Here is an 18,639-nt window from a genome sequence, read left to right as displayed (position 1 = left end):
CACCACCTATCTTAAATTGTTCTACAGAAGTGGTTTGCCATTGCCTTCTTCTAGGCAGTGTCTTTACAAGACGGGTGACCCCCCCCCCCCCAGCCATTATCAATACCCCTCAGACATTGTCTGTCTGTTGTCAGTGGTCACATAACCAGGATATGCACCTTGCGATAGGCTCCAGCTGCTCTTATGATCATCCACCACCTGCTCCCATGGCTTCACATGACTCTGATCGGGGGGGCTAAGCAAATGCTACATCTTACCCAAAGGTGACCGGCCAGCTAGCAGAGGCAAGGAGCGCCTTTCACCTCCTTTAGTAGAGACGTCTCGCCACCCCACCAACCTCTACATTAAAACAGAGATTGGGAAATCTAAGTGTTTCCATAGCACAATTCAATCAACTGCACTTGGAATTAATGAAGGGAAGTGGTCCAGAAACTGACGATCAGTTCGCTCATGCCTTGAATACTCCTACTGGGACTAATTGTGTTTCTGTTAAACAGGAATGAATACAATGGCTGTAGATGGAAAATCCGTGTATTTGTTTCAGCTCCTGTTGAGCTATCAGGTGTCTGTAGAAGTGGAAGTCGCTGTAGTTTTCATCACACTGGCTCACAATGGCAGGAAGGTGGAGTTTGAAGGCTAACGAGAGAATCAGGCTGTGTGGAAATAGCCCACGTCTTCAACAGGCGGAGGTCTGCAGAGGGAGGGCTGTTTCAGTCTGGAATCACACAGTAAAGGAAAATGTAACTTCTCAATTGAATGAAGACTGCTGACTTCTCAACACCCTGGGTGTCTGTACAGATTTATTGTTTGATTGAATAGTTCACGTTTTATGAAGCTGAGGTTTGGTTCTGGTCTCCGGGTTTGCCTTGTGATTTGCAGCAGCTGGAGACTCCTGTTGCTGGAGACGGCTCTCGTGCTTTGCAACACAAGCCTGTTGGACTGTTCACCATGGCAAAGTGGTTCAAGGACTTCCAGCTGAGCCTGAAGACCCGACCCAAGCCAGAGGGCACCGGGGCAGATTCCGAGGGAGCAAACAGGAATCGGCGCGCCACCCAGGGCGAGGTGACCCCGCGGGTAGTTGGCAGAGAGATAAAAGGAGCAAACGAGAGAAGGCATGGCGATTCGGGGCTGGGCAAACTCGGTAAAGCGGTAAGTGCTGGCATACAGGGGAAATCTACCGGCCTTCAAGGAAAGCCGGTTGGCACCACTCTGCTACGAGGAAAACCCGAAGCAAATAAAGCCCCTGCCCAGGGGAAAAACGCTACAGGACTGATTAAAAAAGAATTAACTATAAAAAAGGATAATGCAAAACTGATCAAAGGTTCCGGGGAGAATGGGAAGAGTGTCCTCGGAAAAAACATCAAAAATTCCCCTGTGGATCCCGGGAGCGGTGACGAAGCTGGCAAACCGGTCAAAAATCCGACGTTAAAACGGGGACAGAATGCCGGCAAGCCGGGGCAAAGTTTTTCTGGGAAGCTCAGTTTAAACCCAGGGAAAATTACAGGGAAGAGCCCAGCCAAAACTGAAATGAAAACTGATCCTATAACTGGGAAAACAGACCCGAAATCTGTAAAGGCTGACTTGAAAGTGGGGAAGACTGACGTAAAAAGTGGGAGACCTGACCTGAAGCTAAAGAAGACAGATTTGAAAACCGGGAAGCCAGAGACAAAAACTGCAAAGACCCCTGATCCGAAAACTGGAAAAACTGACCCGAAACTGAGCAAAACTGCAGGCCAAAATCCTGGGAAAACTGGACTGAATCTTGGAAAAATAACAGGGACCAACCCCGGGAAAAACGGATTGAAAGCTGGGAAAACAGGACAAAGCCTAGGGAAGACTGGGCTGAATCTCGGAAAAATAACGGGGACGAAACCCGGAAAATCAGCACAAAACCCTGGGAAGCTCTCAGGATCGAACTACATGTCGTCCAAACACAGACTGATCAAAGTGGAAAACCAGGAAAAAAATGGGAAGAATCTTCTGAACCGGATGCAGAGTGTGAAAAAAGAAGAAGAAAGTGGAAAACCTGTACAAGACACGGTAAGCAAATTTGTGCATTCTAATAAAGTACTTTAAATGGAATGATAAATTACATAGCAATGGTTTTCTAAATGTCCCTCCTTAGCATCCAGTAGACAACACCACTTGCATTTATGAAGTGTCTTTCTGACCACAGGGATTCACAAAGAACTTTTGTTATTGCTTGTCAAACATTCATTTACCATCAAAGTTCCGTACACAGTATGCCGGGCATTCACAGTGGAAAAAGGAAATACAATAGAATTTGTGTAAAGCTACACACAGACCCATGTGCGAAGGAAGACAAACTGCAAATAATAAATAAATAATACTGAGAACATGGAAGTTCTCAGGGTCCTTGAAAGAGAGCCTGTAGCTTGTGGAATCAGTTCAGTGTTGAGGTGAGTGAAGTCATCCACGCTGGTTCAGGAGCCTGTTAGGTTGAGGGGTAATTACTGTTCCTGAAGCTGGTGGCTTGGGACCTAAGCCTCCTGCACCAGCTTCTCAATGACAGTAGTGAGAAGACACCATGGCCTGGATGTGGGGCCGGAGGGTTGTGGCGGGAGGGGTGGCCTGCGTTCTTGTGGTTGGGGATGCAGTGGCTAGTTTTCATGTGGCAGTATGACAATCTCTGCTTTTCCCTAGTGGTTGTGTATTTAATATTTCAATAGTTTTCTAAATACGTTGTTGGTTCTAGCAGTATGATAACTCCTGCTTTTCCCTAGTTAAGTTGACTGAGTGATAGATATTGTCCCTGTTGTGAAGTTAATAGTTCAGCAGCGTTTCAATAGTATTGTAAATATTAGGTTAGATTAGATTATGAGGACACGCAGTCCTCTTTCATTGTCATTTAGAAATGTATGCGTTAGGAAATGATACAATGTTCCTCCAGAATGATATCACAGAAACACAAGACAAACCAAGACTAAAAAACTGACAAAAACCACATAATTATAACATATAGTTACAACAGTACAAAGCAATACCGTAATTTGATAAAGAACAGACCATGGGCACGGTAAAAAAAAAGTCTCAAAGTCTCTCGAAAGTCCCATCATCTCGCGCAGACGGTAGAAAGAAGAAAAACTCTCCCTGCCATGAGCCTCCAGTGCCGCAAACTTGCCGATGCAGCACCCTGGAAGCACCCGACCACAGCCGACTCTTGAGTCCGTCCGAAAACTTCGAGCCTCCGACCAGCCCTCCGACACCGAGCACCATCTCTGCCGAGCGCTTTGTCCCCGGCCCCGGCAACAGGCAATAGGCAAAGCCAAGGATTTGGGGCCTTCCCCTCCGGAGATTCTCGATCGTACAGTAGCAGCGACAGCAAAGCAGGCGTTTCAGAAGTTTCTCCAGATGTTCCTCTGTGCTTCTCACGTCTGTCTCCATCAAAGCAGGATTGTGCATGGTACCTACTTACAAATACGATATCACTTCGGAGCGGCCACACGCGTTGTGTTGCGCCGCCATCTTCTCCTCCCCTTATGTTGCTGATTAAGCATTCTTTATTTGTTTAAATAATTAATAATGGGTTATATGTAAAATTTGTGAATGGCACACGTCATAACGCTACTACAAGATACGTACGACCTCGCTTAAAGTAAAGAACAAAGTTAGACTCGCTCTCTTGCTTTCCTTTGAAGTAGTTTACCAGCAGACAGTGTAAGAGACATAGTTTTCATGCCAAGGTAGAAAGAATCCTTCAACCCGCTCCTGGATTTTGTGTCCAAGGCTCCAGTGTGTGATGTGATAGGACAGGTTTTTGACTTGCAGGTGAAATGAAATTTAGAGTTGTATCAAATATTTCATACAGAATAGTCATCATCTTCGTTCTACCAACAGCTTGTGAACCAAGTGGATTGCTTTGTATCCTACAAACCCAGATAGAGTCCAGGAATCCCTGTTAGTTACCACACACCTATAACACACACAAAATGCTGGAGGAACTCAGCAGGTCAGTCAGCAGCTGTGGAGAGCAACAAAGAGTCGACTACTTGGACTGAGACCCTTCATCAGGACTGGAAAGGAGGTGGGGAGAAGATGTCAGAATGAGAGGGTGGGGAGGAGGGGAAGGACTACTGGCTAAAGGGTGATCGGTGAAGACAGGGAAGAGCAGATGAAGTAAGAAGATCGGAGTTGACAGGTGGGAAAGGTAAAGGGCTGAAGAAGAAGCAATCTGATAAGAGAGGAGAGGAGGAGGGGTACCAGGGGAAGGTGGTAGGCAGGTGAGGAGAAGAGCTAAGAAGGGGGCCAAAGTGGAGAATTGAGAAAAAGGGAAGGGGGAGGGGGAAAATTACCGGAAGTTAGAGAAATCAATGATCATGGCGTCAGGTTGGAGACGGAATTTGAGGTGTTGCTTCTCCAACCTGAGAGTGACCTCATCATGGCAGAAGAGGAGGCCAGGGACCAACATGTCAGAATGGGAATGGGGATTGGAATCAAAATGGTTGGCCACCGGGAAATCCTGCTTTCTGCAGGTGGAGCGAAGGTGCTCGACAAAGCAGTCCCCCAATCTACAGTACGCCAGGCCTCACTGATATAGAGGAAGTCATATCGGCAGCTCTGGATATAGTAGACGACCCCAGCAGATTCACAGGTGAAACCTTGCCTCACTTGGAAGGACTGTTTGGGGCCTTGAATGGAGGTGGGGAAGGAGGTGAACGAGCAGGTGGACCATTTCGTCTGCTCATGTCTGCATCTGACTTTAAAGCCTTTGGTGTTCCATGAAGGTAGAACAAGGTGGCGAACAAACTCCAACTGTTGACTCCAGGTCCAGAAGGGAGCTGGCAAGGATAAATTGACCTCCGTGATTGAATAGCCTGTTAGCCCTTTGCCTTCACTTGCATGCAAGGCTGAATGGAATGCTGGCGGGTTCTGGGAGTGCACAGCATCGAAGAAGCACAACATTAGATGTAAGAGCCAGAGGAGATCATTCAGCTTACTGAGGCCCGATCTTCCTCCTCAGCTTCACTCTCTTTCCAATCTCTACCTCCAGCCATGTAACTGAATTGGAAAAGCTCAGCTTCCAACATCACAATAACTAACAGCTCCCTGGGATAAAGAGACACTCAAAACTCCTTTATTCTATGGAGCTTCCTTCAAGCTTCAATCTTGCTTGTGTAATCAAAGCAAAACCTGTTTTTGAGGTGGGGGGAGGGTTGATGATTGTGTTGCCTTTCTTTTTTTTGTGCGGGGGGTGGGTTTGCTGTTTCTCTTTGAACTGACTTCCATGCATTTTTGTTTTGTGGCTAAGAGTCTCAGAGTTGTATATTGCATACATACTTTGATAACCTTTGAACCTACTTACTGGAGTTTATTTGGTTCATTATTATGCCTCATTTAATAGGCTTGAACCTCAGACTGTAGCTCGCCCCGGATAAGCATGAGCTGAGCTCTACTTGGCGACGTGTCTCTGTCCTACGTCCTTGTAGGATTCTTTATGTTCTTCCATGTCATTGACAGTTGTGTCTCTAGCTCCCTGGGTTCCACACTCTGAAGTTACTGCATGAGTATGATTCTGAAATTAGCATTCTGGGCTGGTCTCCCACTGCCTTGCAACCATCTCTCTTTAATGCATTGTAAATACTAGATCAATAATGTTCACAGTGCTAAGTTCTTCGTCCGTGAGAGACCATAGAACGTAAGACCATTCGGCCCATCGGGTCTGCCCTGCCATTCCATTATGGCTGATTTATTTTCCCTCTCAACTCTATTCTCCCCGTAACCTCTGACACCCTTACTAATCAAGAACTTACCAACCTCCACTTTAAGCATACCGAATGACTTGGCCTCCACAGTTGTCTGTGGCAATGAATTGCACAAATTCACCACCCTCTGGCTAAAGAAATTCCTCCTCATCTCCATTCTAAAGGGGAATCTTTCTATTCTGAAGCTGTGCCCTCTGGTCCTAGACTCCCCCACGAGAGGAAACATATGCTCCTCGTCCACTCTATATAGGATGTTCAATATTCAATAGGTTCCAACGAGGTCAACCCTCAATTCTTCTAAACTCCAGTGAGTACAGGCTCAGAGCCATCAAACACTCCTCGTGTGTTAACCCTTTCATTCCCAGGATAACCCTCTCCAATGCCAGCACACCCTTTCTTAGTTAGGGGGCCCAAAACTGCTCACAATACTCCAAGTGCGGCCTGACCAATGCCTTATAAAGTTTCAGCATGACATCCTTGTATATTTATATTCTAGTCCACTCGAGCTCACGCAATTCAATTGAACACATTCCTTACTGAAATATCAATGTCAGTATTGGGAAAGATGAATGACTGTAGTGAAAACAAAGTGTTCACCCTCTCTTTTAGAATGACCATGAACACACCACAGCCTTGTACTTGTGCAATACCCAATACATTATGCTGAAACTCACTAATAATTTAGTTTAATAAAGTTTGCAGGCTTTATATTCTACGAGGGGTGATTGATAAGTTTGTGGCCTAAGGTAGAAGGAGTCAATTTTAGAAAACCTAGCACATTCATTTTTCCTACATTTACACACTTAGTTCAGCGGTCGTGGAGCAGACGGATCCCTTCTTTGTAGAAGTCGGCGTCGTGGACCTCCAGAAAGTGGTCCACAGCAGGGGTGATTGATAAGTTCATGGCCTAAGGTAGAAGGAGATGAGTTATTAACTTAAAACTTTCTGCATTTTCACTCAAAGAGTTGAACTGCACGTGCATGTAACGAGAGTGCTATTACTCATGTCCTTCTGCCTTAGGCCACGAACTTATCAATCGCCCCTGCTATGGACCACCTGGAGGACTGAGACACTCTTGTTACATGCACGTGCAGTTCAACTATTTGAATGATAAAGTTTGAAGTTAATAACTCATCTTCTTCTACCTCAGGCCACGAACTTATCAATCACCCCTGCTGTGGACCATTCCTACAAAGAAGGGATCCGTATGCTCCACGACTACTGGACTAAGTGTGAATATGTAGGAGGGGACTATGTTGAAAAATAAATGTGCTAGGTTTTCTAAAATTAACTCCTTCTACCTTAGGCCACAAACTTACCAATCACCCCTCGTATATGTTATTTTAGTATTGATGCACACACAGACAACTCCGAAAATCTCACCCTCCCTCCCAAGGAAAAATGATTTTATACGGTTTAAGGTTCCATTCAAAGTGCTTTAATTATTTTTAAATTGTTCCTTTCTTTTTTTCCCATCACACCTCTATTAGCATTTGTAACGAAACCAGCAAATGTGCGTCAGGTAGAAACTGTAGAAAGAAGAAGAGAGTTAACAATTAAAGTCAGTGGTCTTTCATCAGGTCGAGGACAAGTTAGAAATTTTAAGTTGCCTGGGACAGGGCAACAGGAACGTCTCTGATTATATGGAAATGAAGACAAACTGAAATCACTGGTTACTACAGGAAGCAAAGGAAGGGATTGCTGGGCCTTTATTGATGTTCTTTGTCTTCTTCACTGGAGTAGAGTCAGAGGGCTAGAGGGTGGCTAATGTTATCCCCATGTTCAAGAAAGGTAACGGGATAATCCTAGGAATTATTGCCCAGTGAGTCAAGGATTTTTAAGAATTTAGAGATACAGTACAACAACAGACCCTTCCGGCCCAAGTCCACGCCACCCAATTCCTCACTTATGCTACTAACCCGTACCTCTTTGGAACGTTGGAGGAAACCAGAGCACCCGCAGGAGAGGCACACGGTCACGAGGAAACGTATATCCCCCTTACAGACAGCAGTAGGAATCGAACCCCGGTCACGGGCGCTGTAACAGTGCTACGCTACTGCGTCGCCCCAGAGTTGAAGACTAGCGGAGTGACACAGGTGATGATGGCGGTGGTGCAGGCTGAGAGGGGGCCGTTGTTTATTACAGCCAATCCGTCTGACACAGAACAGAGAACACCACAACACAGTACAGGCTCTTCAGCCTACGATGTTGTGCTGACCTGTTAATCCACTCTCAGATTAACATAGCTCTTCCTTGCCATAGAGCCCTCCATTGTCCTATCATCCACGTGAGTCTCTCTAATGTCCCTAATGTATCTGCCTCTGGCAGTGCATTCCGTGCACCCACCACACTGTGAAAAAAAATAACTCTAACATTTCTCCCTATAATTTCCTCCAATCACTTTAAATTTATGCCCCTTCACATTAGTCATTTCTGCCCTGGGAATAAGTCTCTGGTTGTCCACTCTATCTATGCCTCTTATCATTTTATTAATAATAATAATAATAATATTAGGTACTTTATTGATCGTGAGTGGGAAATTATTTCGTTATGGCAGCAACTTTTTAAAACACACTTAGCAATAATAAATAATGTAATAATATTAAATAACAATAAAGTACAAAATAATAATATATACAATAATTAAATAATAAATGAGAGACAACTGAACGATGATGTGTGCCTCCTGTCATTCAGAGATGAACTGTTGTATATGCTTTATTTTTATAGGCACCCGTTAGTCTCATGAGACCATGGATTTGCGCCTTGGAAACTTTCCAGGGCACAGGCCTGGGCAAGGTTGTATGGAAGACCGGCAGTTGCCCATGCTGCAAGTCTCCTCTCTCCACGACACCGATGTTGTCCAAGGGAAGGGCACTAGGACCCATACAGCTTGGCACCGGTGTCGTCACAGAGCAATGTGTGGTTAAGTGCCTTGCTCAAGGACACAGCTCGCTGCCTCGACTGGGGCTCGAACTCACGACCTTCAGGTCGCTAGTCTAATGCCTTAACCACTTGGCCATGTGCCACTTACTGCATTTGGTGGGAAAGATTTTCTGTAACGATGCCTGTGACAGTGGAGCTGAAAGCGTCTGTTTGAAAGGGTGCTCTGCTGTTTATCCGGTAGGTCATGAAGAGGATGTGTCTGATTGTCCATACAATTTGTTTAGTGACCTTCTCTCCACCACTAACTCAAAAGAGTCCACATCCTTTGAGGTGAGCAGAACTGAACACAATACTCCAAGTCTGATCTAACCAGGGTTTTATACAGCTGCCACATTACCCCGTGGCTCTTGAAGTTGATCCCCTGATTAATGAAGGCCAACACACCATACACCTTCTCAACCACCTAATCAACCTGTGCAGCAACCTCAGAGGTTCTGTGAGCAAGCAGCCCCAGTCCTTCTGTTCCTGCAAACTGATGGCAATCCTTCCATTAACCCCATGTTCTGCCTTCAAATGCTAATTGAAAGAGAATGTTGGAATTAGCCATTAGAGTACATTTCCAAGCCCATCATGATGAGCTGATCTTCCACCTCCTCCATCCCTCTCCTTGTTGCTTTGATTAGGAATCTTCAAAGTTGACTGTGGATCCTTCCTTCTATCGTAAGAATTCCTGATCTATCTGGGGACCCCAGGACCTCTGGGTCTCTTACTCTTCTTATCATCAACTGCTAATATGTCGTTGATCACTTCTATTTCTCTCACCCTTCCACTTCTGAAATAGGTTTTTATTGGTATTTGTAACCTTGGGTTCAATGTACCTCCATGGCATTCTGCCTCCCTGTGTCTGCCATCTCTCCTCTCCCTGTGATATTCTGGGATCTTTGTACCCTTTCATCGACGACTGTCTCTTCAACTCCCTGGCTTATAACTTCTTGATTTACCTTCCTCTAAACTTCTCTATCCACCTTTTCAAGTCAGCTTTTTAACCTACCAAGGATTTGGTCTCTAATCTAATCCCCTTGGACGGTTTGGTGTAAGTTTGTTTGTCATCCATTGCTCCAGGAGGTGCCTTGCCACATTGCAGTTAAGTTCACTGCATAAATACAGGTTGTTGTTTCTGAGACAATTAAGAACAGACAGGAATTGGAATTCTATCATGCCTTTCCATTTTGGGAATCCTGATAGGAAAGGATCTGATAGTGACAGAAAGGATGGCAATGTGTTCCTGATGTGATAAGTACAGTATACAATCAATGGCCACTTTATTAGTTACTTCCTGTACCTAATAAAGTGGCTACTGAGTGCATTCTTGTGGCCTCCTGCTGCCGTAGCCCACCCCCTTCAAGGTTCGACGTGTTGTGCATTCAGAGATGCTCTTCTGCCCACCACTGTTGTAATGTGCAGTTATTTCAGTTATTGTTGCATTCCTGTTAGCTTGAACCAGTCTGGTCTTCTCCTCTGACCTCTCTTATTAACAAGGTGTTTTCTCCCACAGAACTGCCACCCACTGGATGTTTTTTTGCTTTTTGCACCATTCTCTGTAAACTCTAGAGACTGTTGTGTGAGAATCACAGGAGATCAGTGGTTTCTGAGATACTCAAACCACCCCATCTGGCACCAACAATCATTCCACAGTCAAAGTCACTTAGATCACATTTCTTCTCCATTCTGATGTTTGATCTGAATAACAACAGAAACTCTTGACCATGTCTGCATGCTTTCATGCATTGAGTTGCTGCCACATGATTGGCTGACTAGATATTTGCATTAACAAGCAGGTGTACAAGGTGTACCTAATAATAAGTCCATGGGGTGTATAATTAATTCACTTAAACTTAAGTTCGGTCACAAGAATAGTCTCTCCTGCTTATACAGAGGAACCAATGTTTGGCTGGCTGCTTTCATTAAATCTGTACCTGATATCCTTGGTGTTTTTCTCAACAACCACCAAGGTTCGTACTTGGTGCATGTTTAACATAGAACATAGAATAGTACAGCACAATACAGGCCCTTCGGCCCACAATGTTGTGCCGACCCTCAAACCCTGCCTCCCATATAAGCCCCCACCTTAAATTCCTCCATATACCTGTCTAGTAGTCTCTTAAACTTCACTAGTGTATCTGCCTCCACCACTGACTCAGGCAGTGCAGTCCATGCACCAACCACTCTCTGAGTAAAAAACCTTCCTCTAATATCCCCCTTGAACTTCCCACCCCTTACCTTAAAGCCATGTCCCCTTGTATTGAGCAGTGGTGCCCTGGGGAAGAGGCGCTGGCTATCCACTCTATCTATTCCTTGTATTAGTGTTGACTGAAATGATAAAGGAAAATACTCTTGAGGCTGAATGTGAAACTATATGGAGATGTAGCACAAAGATAGTTTGCCCATATTTTCTCACGATGTAAAAGGCTATTCTGCCTGTCAAATCAATGCTAGCTCTCAAAGCACCCTATTATCCCACATTTCCCAGTCTGTATCACATACCAATAATCTACCCCATTATACCAATTGCACAGTCACCCACCTACATGAGACACAATTAACCAATCAACCAATACTCCTTTGGGACATGGGTAGAAAACAGATCACCCAGAGGAATATCATGCAGCATAGGGAGACCATGCAAACTCCACGTGGACAGCAGTCAAGGTCAGGACTGAACTTGGGTGTAGGAACTGCAACAGCAGCACAAATTGCAGTAAAAAAGTGAAGAGGTTAGGATGGGTCTTTGCTACCTGTGTCTCCTTTTTTTCAAATATCCTCTTGGATTAGGGATACTTACTGTTGGTATCTTGAGTCTGCAGTTACATACAAAATGAGTTTAGTTTCTGGAGGAGACCCATTCCTATATGAGGATGCATGCTACAGAGTACAGATGTCTCCCTGCTTAAAAGAAAAGTGTAAATGAAGGCCTGTCATGTCTTGTTACTTATGCATCGAAAATTGGTTTAAAAAAGGCAAGCATTTCATTGGTGCATTATGTCTAATTAAATACTTCCAATGCAGGGTCACTATTGTTCATCACTGTAGAAAATGAGGAGGCTAATTTTAAAAAGCCAGGATCCACAAACAGCAATGCTGTTTGGGCCCCATATCTCAGAAGGGATGTGCTGTCATTGGAGGGAGTCCAGAGGAGGTTCACGGGGATTGAAGGGGTTAACATATGAGGAGAGTTCGGCATCTTTGGGCCTGTACTCACTGGAAGTTAGGAGAATTCGTTGGGGGGGCATCTCATTGAAACCTACCGAATGTTGAAAGGTCTACATAGGGTGAATGTGGAGAGGATGTTTCCTATGGTGGGAGTATTCAGAAGTAGAGGGCACAGCCTTAAAACTGAGGGGTGACTTTTTATAAGAGAGGTAAGGAGGTTTTTTTTTAGCCATAGAGTAGTAAATCTGTGGAATGCTCTGCCACTGACTGCGGTGGAGGCCAAGTCCAAGGGTATAGTTAAATTGGAAGTTGATAGTTTCCTGATCGGTCAAGAGATCGAAGGATATGGCAAGAAGGCAGGTGTACAGGGTTGAGTGGGGTTCAGGATCAGCCATGATGGAGCAGTGGAGCAGACTCGATGGGCTGAATGGCCTAATTCTGCTCCTATGTCTTATGACCGTAATGCACTAATATCCCAATAACACAAACACACACACACACACACACACACACACACACACACAGACACACACACACAGAGTGATGGAGGAACTCCACAGGTCAGGCAGCATCTGTGGAAAGGAATAAAGAGTCGACGTTTCGGGCAAAGACCCTTCATCACTACAGAAAAGGACAGGGAGGAAACCAGGATACGAAACGGGTGAAGGGAAGGAGTACTAGTTAGACGGTGAAGCCAGGAGAGAGGGAAGGTGGGGTGGGGTAAATGTCTCAATAATTTGTTTTTGACATAATTGATTGAGGGCTAAATATTGGTCAGGATAACAGGGAGAACCCCCCTCGCTTTGAACTACTGTCATGGGCTGACTTGGCAAATGGGTCCTCAATTCAAACATCTTGTCAGAAAAGCAGCACGGATTGGCAGCAAGAACAGATTAAATGGAGAGGGAAGTGTGAGGAAAGCATGTTCATTCTAATCTCCCTGTGTTCATTCTACTCCTCCACTCTAATCACCTGACTCAACTCTCCCCCCCACCCCCTAACCCCGCAGATCATCATTGTGGAAGACTATGCAGACCCCTACGATGCCAAGAAACGGGAGACAGGGCAGAATGAGGCGGAGCGGGTGGGAGAAAACGACGGCTACATGGAGCCGTACGACGCACAGCAAATGATCACAGGTAAGGCACCTGAAACGTGAGACCACTGGGTTCAGCTGCTCTAACTACGCTCAATGAGCCAAGCTCTAAATTAGTGACTGGGCTACTTTTCATCACAAGTTCATGGATTCAGTGGCAATGAGATCCCAAAAGACTTTGATACATACGTAAATGATTTCTTTGGATCACAACGTGACCTCCTCCTTGCCATCTTCTTCTCCTTCATCTTTAGCCCATCACCACTAGGGGCAGGTCACCAGAGTCAGGCCTGGGCTTAAGGTTGATTGGTTCTGTGGCTCCCACTTTCACGACACAACTTCATATGCCTTCTAGGTGAAGGTCCTTTCCGTCCCAGGGATGAGGAGGTCTCTGGAGCTTCTGCTGGTGTTTCTGGGGCTCTGGTTTTTTAGGGGCTGGGGTTTTAGCATTCCTCTTCCTTTCACAGCCAAGCCTGCTGGAGTCTGTGGTGGAACTCTCCTTGCTGTAATTGCAGCAAGGTGTCAATGGGAAATCATTTCAATGGGGATCTGAGTCCGGGGGGGAGTTCTACAATCAACGTTATCAGAGCTTTGCGGCCAAGTCCAAAGCTACCCTTCTCAGACTGACCCTGCACTTGTCCTTTCTGAATGACGATAAGGCACAGGAGCACCGCCTGGCTTGCTAAATGCCTCATTCACTCCAGCTGACAGCTCCAAGAATATGGTCTCCTGGCTTACGGCAGAGCTGAAATCCAACTGGGATTATTTCGTCTAGTAGGGTTTTCCACCGAGTCACCAGGCATTTTTCCGCAATCCATCACTAGTGTCCTCATTACTGCTGGGAGGTACACAGGAAAAGCCCGGTAGAATGTGTGTGTGTTTCTTCCTGGTTTCTGACTCTGGGAAGGATTTAGACTGGGAAGATTAATGTCGCCATTCTCAGTTCAGTGGTGTTGTGTACTTATTAACGAGATTCATCTTAGTAATATTGATTCCTGATGTTAATGGACTAATATCCAGAGGCCTGCAGCATTGATCTGGAGAAATGAGCTCATATTCTAACATGGCAGTTCAATAATTTATTTTATTTACAGATCAATGTAAATTTTATTTTATTTACAGATCAAAGCACAAGAGAATTAAGTTATATCTAACGTAACTAAACATATTTAGAATCAGTTATGTCATAAAAATTCAAAATGAAAACAAACATTTTTGAAATATGCAGAGGATCGAGCAGCCTCTGTGCAGAAAGAAATTCTCACTCCCCCTCTCTTTCTCTCTTTTTCTCATGCGTTCCTTCTCGCTGTATCTTTTTTCCCTCCCTCTTCTCCCTCCCCACCCTCCCCACCCCAGTCCCTCTCCCCCCCCCACCTTGGGGTGGGGGCAGATGGGCAATAAACTTCAACATGGTCAGTGATGTACAGACAGCAACAGAAAGACAGAGAGATGGAGAGAGAGAGACTGAGACAGAGAGAGAGAGAGAGAGAGAAAGAGTACATGAGAGAGGGAAAGAGAGAGGGAGCGAGCATGGGAGAAAGACAGAGAGAGAAAGAGAAGGAGAGTAAGAATTTCTTTCTCCACACAGGCTGCTTGACTAACAAAAAAAGTTCCACTTTTGCATTTGTGACCTGCCTCCACGGTCGGACTGCTGGAATCAAATCTCAGTGTGCTGCTGTGAAATTTACCCATCGGAGGGGGTCGAACCTCGTGAACCAGGGAGGTTTTCTCTCTGATCTCGGTACTTGGTAATGTATTCGCTCAGTACTCTAGATCGGGGTGAGGACGAGTAATGTGCGAATCTGGGTGAAAGGTGAAGACAGAGATATGCTGACACGCACTGAAAGTTGTACTAAATGTACTAAATGACGGTGAAACTGCTCAGCAGAGTGAAGAAAAACAGGACTTCCGATGGGCTTTAGATCAGACTCTTTTTGGGGGCTTTGTTACTCCTTGCACAACAGGTGGTTGGGGGGGCTGGTGCTTTTTGGGGGCTTTGCTATTCCTTGCATGATGGATGGTGGGGGGGGGCTGATGATTTTTTGCTGAGGCAGGTGGGGGAGTTGATGATTTAGATGCTACTTGCTCGCAGGAGGACGGGGAGGCTTTGGGGTTCCTGTCATTCATTCTTGGGGGTTTATCTGTTATGTGGCTGTCTGTGAAGAGGAAGAATTTCAGGCTGTATACTGTATACATTCTCTGATATTAAATGGAACCATTGAATCTAGAGATCCTTTTCTAGGATCTAGAGTCCAATGTAGGAGAAGGGTGTAATTCGCCATGTAATCTCACCCACCATGGGAGACTGTGCTGATGAGACATAACACAGAGAGCTGGCATTGGTACAAGCTTTAGAGCCGTCCCTTCCTTTGTAGCCCAGTTCCTGTGACCGGGTCAGGAGTAGTTTTCAGAAAGTGACGCCTTGCTGGCGGAAGGCGGTGAGCTTTTTTTCCTGCTCTCGTGTGAGGGTGAGATAAGGGACGCCAGGGGAGGTGGAAGTGACCAAGTCGCTGATGACCTTTCGGGTCGCAACCTTTGAACCTAACTCTACTGAGTCAGAGGCTTGAGAAGAGTTTGAAATACATAACAGCTAATGTGAACAGTTAATTGTTCACACCAGCCAAAATCCACTTCCATTTCCACCCCACCGTACTCACAGTAAAATTAGCTGAAAAGGAAAGCTCTTCACTTGTATACCCATGCTTTTGAGAAAATAAAGAGAGATTCTTGTGTAATTGATATCATCCTTTTTTTCAGACTAATTTGGAGACATACAGATTTGTTGATAATTATCTTTATTTTAATGCAAACTTGCATGATTAAAAAAATACTTGCTTATTGTCCTGTGAAGTGCTTTGAGTCCCCGTCAGTAACTGAGATAGCCTGGCAGATTTACACGGCTGGTTCCTGAAATGAGAGGGTTGTCTGATGGTTTAATAGGATGGGCTTTCTCTCCTAGTTTGGAAGAATGAGGGAATATCATTGAAACTTGAAGGCTTGTGAAAGGGGTTGATAATGTGAATGCTCAGTGATTGCACCTCCTGGTTAGAGAGTCTGGATTCAGGGAATGGAGTCTTATGTTGTGGTATTGGTTCGCAACAGACTGTAATGAAAAATTCCTACTTCTTACCCCCCAAAAGCTAAGGTAAGTTTGTTAGTGAACGTATTTAAGGCAGAAATGGGGTGGCAGTGTGGTGTAGTGGTTAGGACAACACTTTACAGTACCAGCACCCTGGGTTCAATTCTTGCCACTGTCATTAAGGAGTTTGTATTTTCTCCCCGTGGCTGCGTGTAGACTCACTCTTGGAGACTGTGCAGTTCCCAGTGTTATTTGTTTACTTTTTTAAAATTATTTGCACAATTTGCACTTTTTTGCACTTTGGATGTTTGCTGGCCTTTGATTTCTCGTGCATTCTATTGTATTTCTTTGTTTGCCTGCAAGAAGATGAACCCCAAGGTTGCAAATGGCCTACACAGTGTAGTGGCAAGCACAGCACTTTACAGTACCAGCGACCCGGGTTCAATTCCCACCGCCGGCTGTAAGGAGTTTGGTGATCTCCCCGTGACCGCGTGGGTTTCCTCTGTTTGCTCCGGTTTCCCCCCACAGTCCAAAGATGTACCAGATGGTAGGTTAATTGGTCATTGTAAATTGTCCTGTGATTAGGCTGGGGTTAAATTGGGGGTTACTGGGCGGCACGGAGCTGCTCGAAGATCCAAACTATGCTGTATCTCAATAAAATAAAATAAAGTAAAAAGGTTTTAATACATGAAGACAAAACAAGGAGAAGGGGAGGGTGGGGAGAATTATGGTTGAGGTAGAGGATCAAACAAAGGTGTTAGAGAGGAGCCGACTCAGGAGCCCAAATGCTTCTATTTACCTTCCAGTCATGTTGCTAAGTCTGAGGGATCTCACTGAAACCTATTAAACACTGAAAGGCCGAGATGGAGTGGATGTGGGGAGGATGTTTCCTATAGTGGAAGGGTTTAGGACCAGGGACACAGCCTCAGAATAGAAGAACATCCCTTTAAAACAGAGATGAACAGGGAATTTTTCTGCCAGAGGATGGTGAATCTGTGGAATTCATCGTCACCAATGGCAGTGGCAGCCAAGTCACTGAGGATAGTTAAAGCAGAGGTTGATAGGTTCTTGATTAGTGAGGCTGTCAAAAGCTACTGGGAGAAGGCAGGAGAATGGGCTTGAGAGGGATAGTAAATCAGCCATGATGGATTTGCAGAGCAGACTCGATGGGCTGAATGGCCTAATTCTGCTCCTATGTCTTATGGCCTTATGGATAAGAGCAGATGTTCATTATTTTTAGTTGTTCTGTGTATTTTACGATCACCATAGGACCTGTACATCTCCAACCCAAAGAAGTGAGCAGGAAAAATCATTAAGGGCATTACCCACTCTGCAAACTGCCTTTCCAAAAGTTCCCTTCTGGAAAGCGCTTTAAGGCTTTTAAAACAAAAATACTTCACACCATCTTAAAAGTTTCTTCCCCAACCCCCAATTAACCATTCTAGTTAGCTCCCCCCAACCCCCTCTATCTGTTACCTCAATCTCTGCACTGCAATGTAAACATATTAAATCACTTTTTATAATGCTGTTTGCAATGTAAATATATACTGGTATTTCAAAGTCAAAGTCAAAGGCATCCGTTAGTCTTGCGAGACCATGGATCTGCGCCTGGAAAGTCTTCACTCTCCAGGGTGCAGGCCTGGGCAAGGTTGTATGGAAGACCGGCAGTTGCCCATGCTGCAAGTCTCCCCTCTCCACGACACCGATGTTGTCCAAGGGAAGGGCATTAGGGCCCATACAGCTTGGCAACAGTGTCGTCGCAGAGCAATGTGTGATTAAGTGCCTTGCTCAAGGACGCAATACATTGCCTTGGCTGGGGCTCGAACTCACGACCTTCCGGTCGCTAGTCCAATGCCTTAACCACTTGGCCATGTAAGTCAAAGTAAATTTATTATCAAAGTACATATTTGTCACCATATGCAGCCCCTGGATTCATTTTCTTGTGGGCAAACTCAGTAAATCTATAATAGAATAATAACCATAATAGAATCAATTAAAGGATGCACCAACTTGGGTGTTCGACCAGTGTACAAAAGAGAGCAAACTGTGCAAATACAAAATGAAAGAAATAATAATAAATATATAATAAATATTGAGAATGTGAGATGAAGAGTTGTTGAAAGTGAATCCATAGGTTGTGGGAATGGTTCAGTGATGGAGCAAGGTATAGAAACATAGAAACATAGAAAATAGGTGCAGAAGTAGGCAATTCGGCCCTTCGAGCCTGCACCGACATTCAGTATGATCATGGCTGATCATCCAACTCAGAACCCCGCCCCAGCCTTCCCTCCATACCCCCTGATCCCTTTAGCCACAAGGGCCATATCTAACTCCCTCTTAAATATAGCCAATGAACGGGCCTCAACTGTTTCCTGTGGCAGAGAATTCCACAGATTCACCACTCTCTGTGTGAAGAAGTTTTTCCTCATCTCAGTCCTAAAAGGCTTCCCCTTTATCCTCAAACTGTGACCCCTTGTTCTGGACTTCCCCAACATCGGGAACAATCTTCCTGCATCTAGCCTGTCCAATCCCTTTAGGATTTTATACGTTTCAATAAGATCCCACCTCAATCTTCTAAATTCCAACGAATATAAGCCTAGTTGATTCAGTCTTTCATCATATGAAAGTCCTGCCATCCCAGGAAT

At 45.0% G+C, this 18,639-nt stretch overlaps 1 protein-coding gene across 2 annotated transcripts in view; it reads left to right on the top strand.

Annotated features, from left to right (window-relative positions):
• The first annotated feature begins 450 nt into the window (after positions 1-450).
• LOC140211884 (uncharacterized) overlaps positions 451-18,639 on the top strand; it is an 80,262-nt gene continuing 62,073 nt past the window's right edge. Inside the window, exons 1-3 of one of the 2 annotated variants that reach the window (XM_072282073.1) lie at positions 451-2,040; positions 12,829-12,958; positions 14,504-14,656. In XM_072282073.1, the coding sequence (XP_072138174.1) occupies positions 949-2,040; positions 12,829-12,958; positions 14,504-14,656 (1,375 nt within the window). In that variant the 5' untranslated portion in view covers positions 451-948. The remainder of the gene's footprint in view (positions 2,041-12,828; positions 12,959-14,503; positions 14,657-18,639) is intronic. The other variant, XM_072282081.1, reaches the window with a different exon arrangement.

The sequence above is a fragment of the Mobula birostris genome, chromosome 2 (genome assembly GCF_030028105.1).
Source record: "Mobula birostris isolate sMobBir1 chromosome 2, sMobBir1.hap1, whole genome shotgun sequence".
NCBI classification, from domain to species: Eukaryota; Metazoa; Chordata; class Chondrichthyes; order Myliobatiformes; family Myliobatidae; genus Mobula; species Mobula birostris.
Note: the sequence above shows the minus strand (reverse complement) of the source record. Positions and strands in the feature narration are given on the sequence as shown.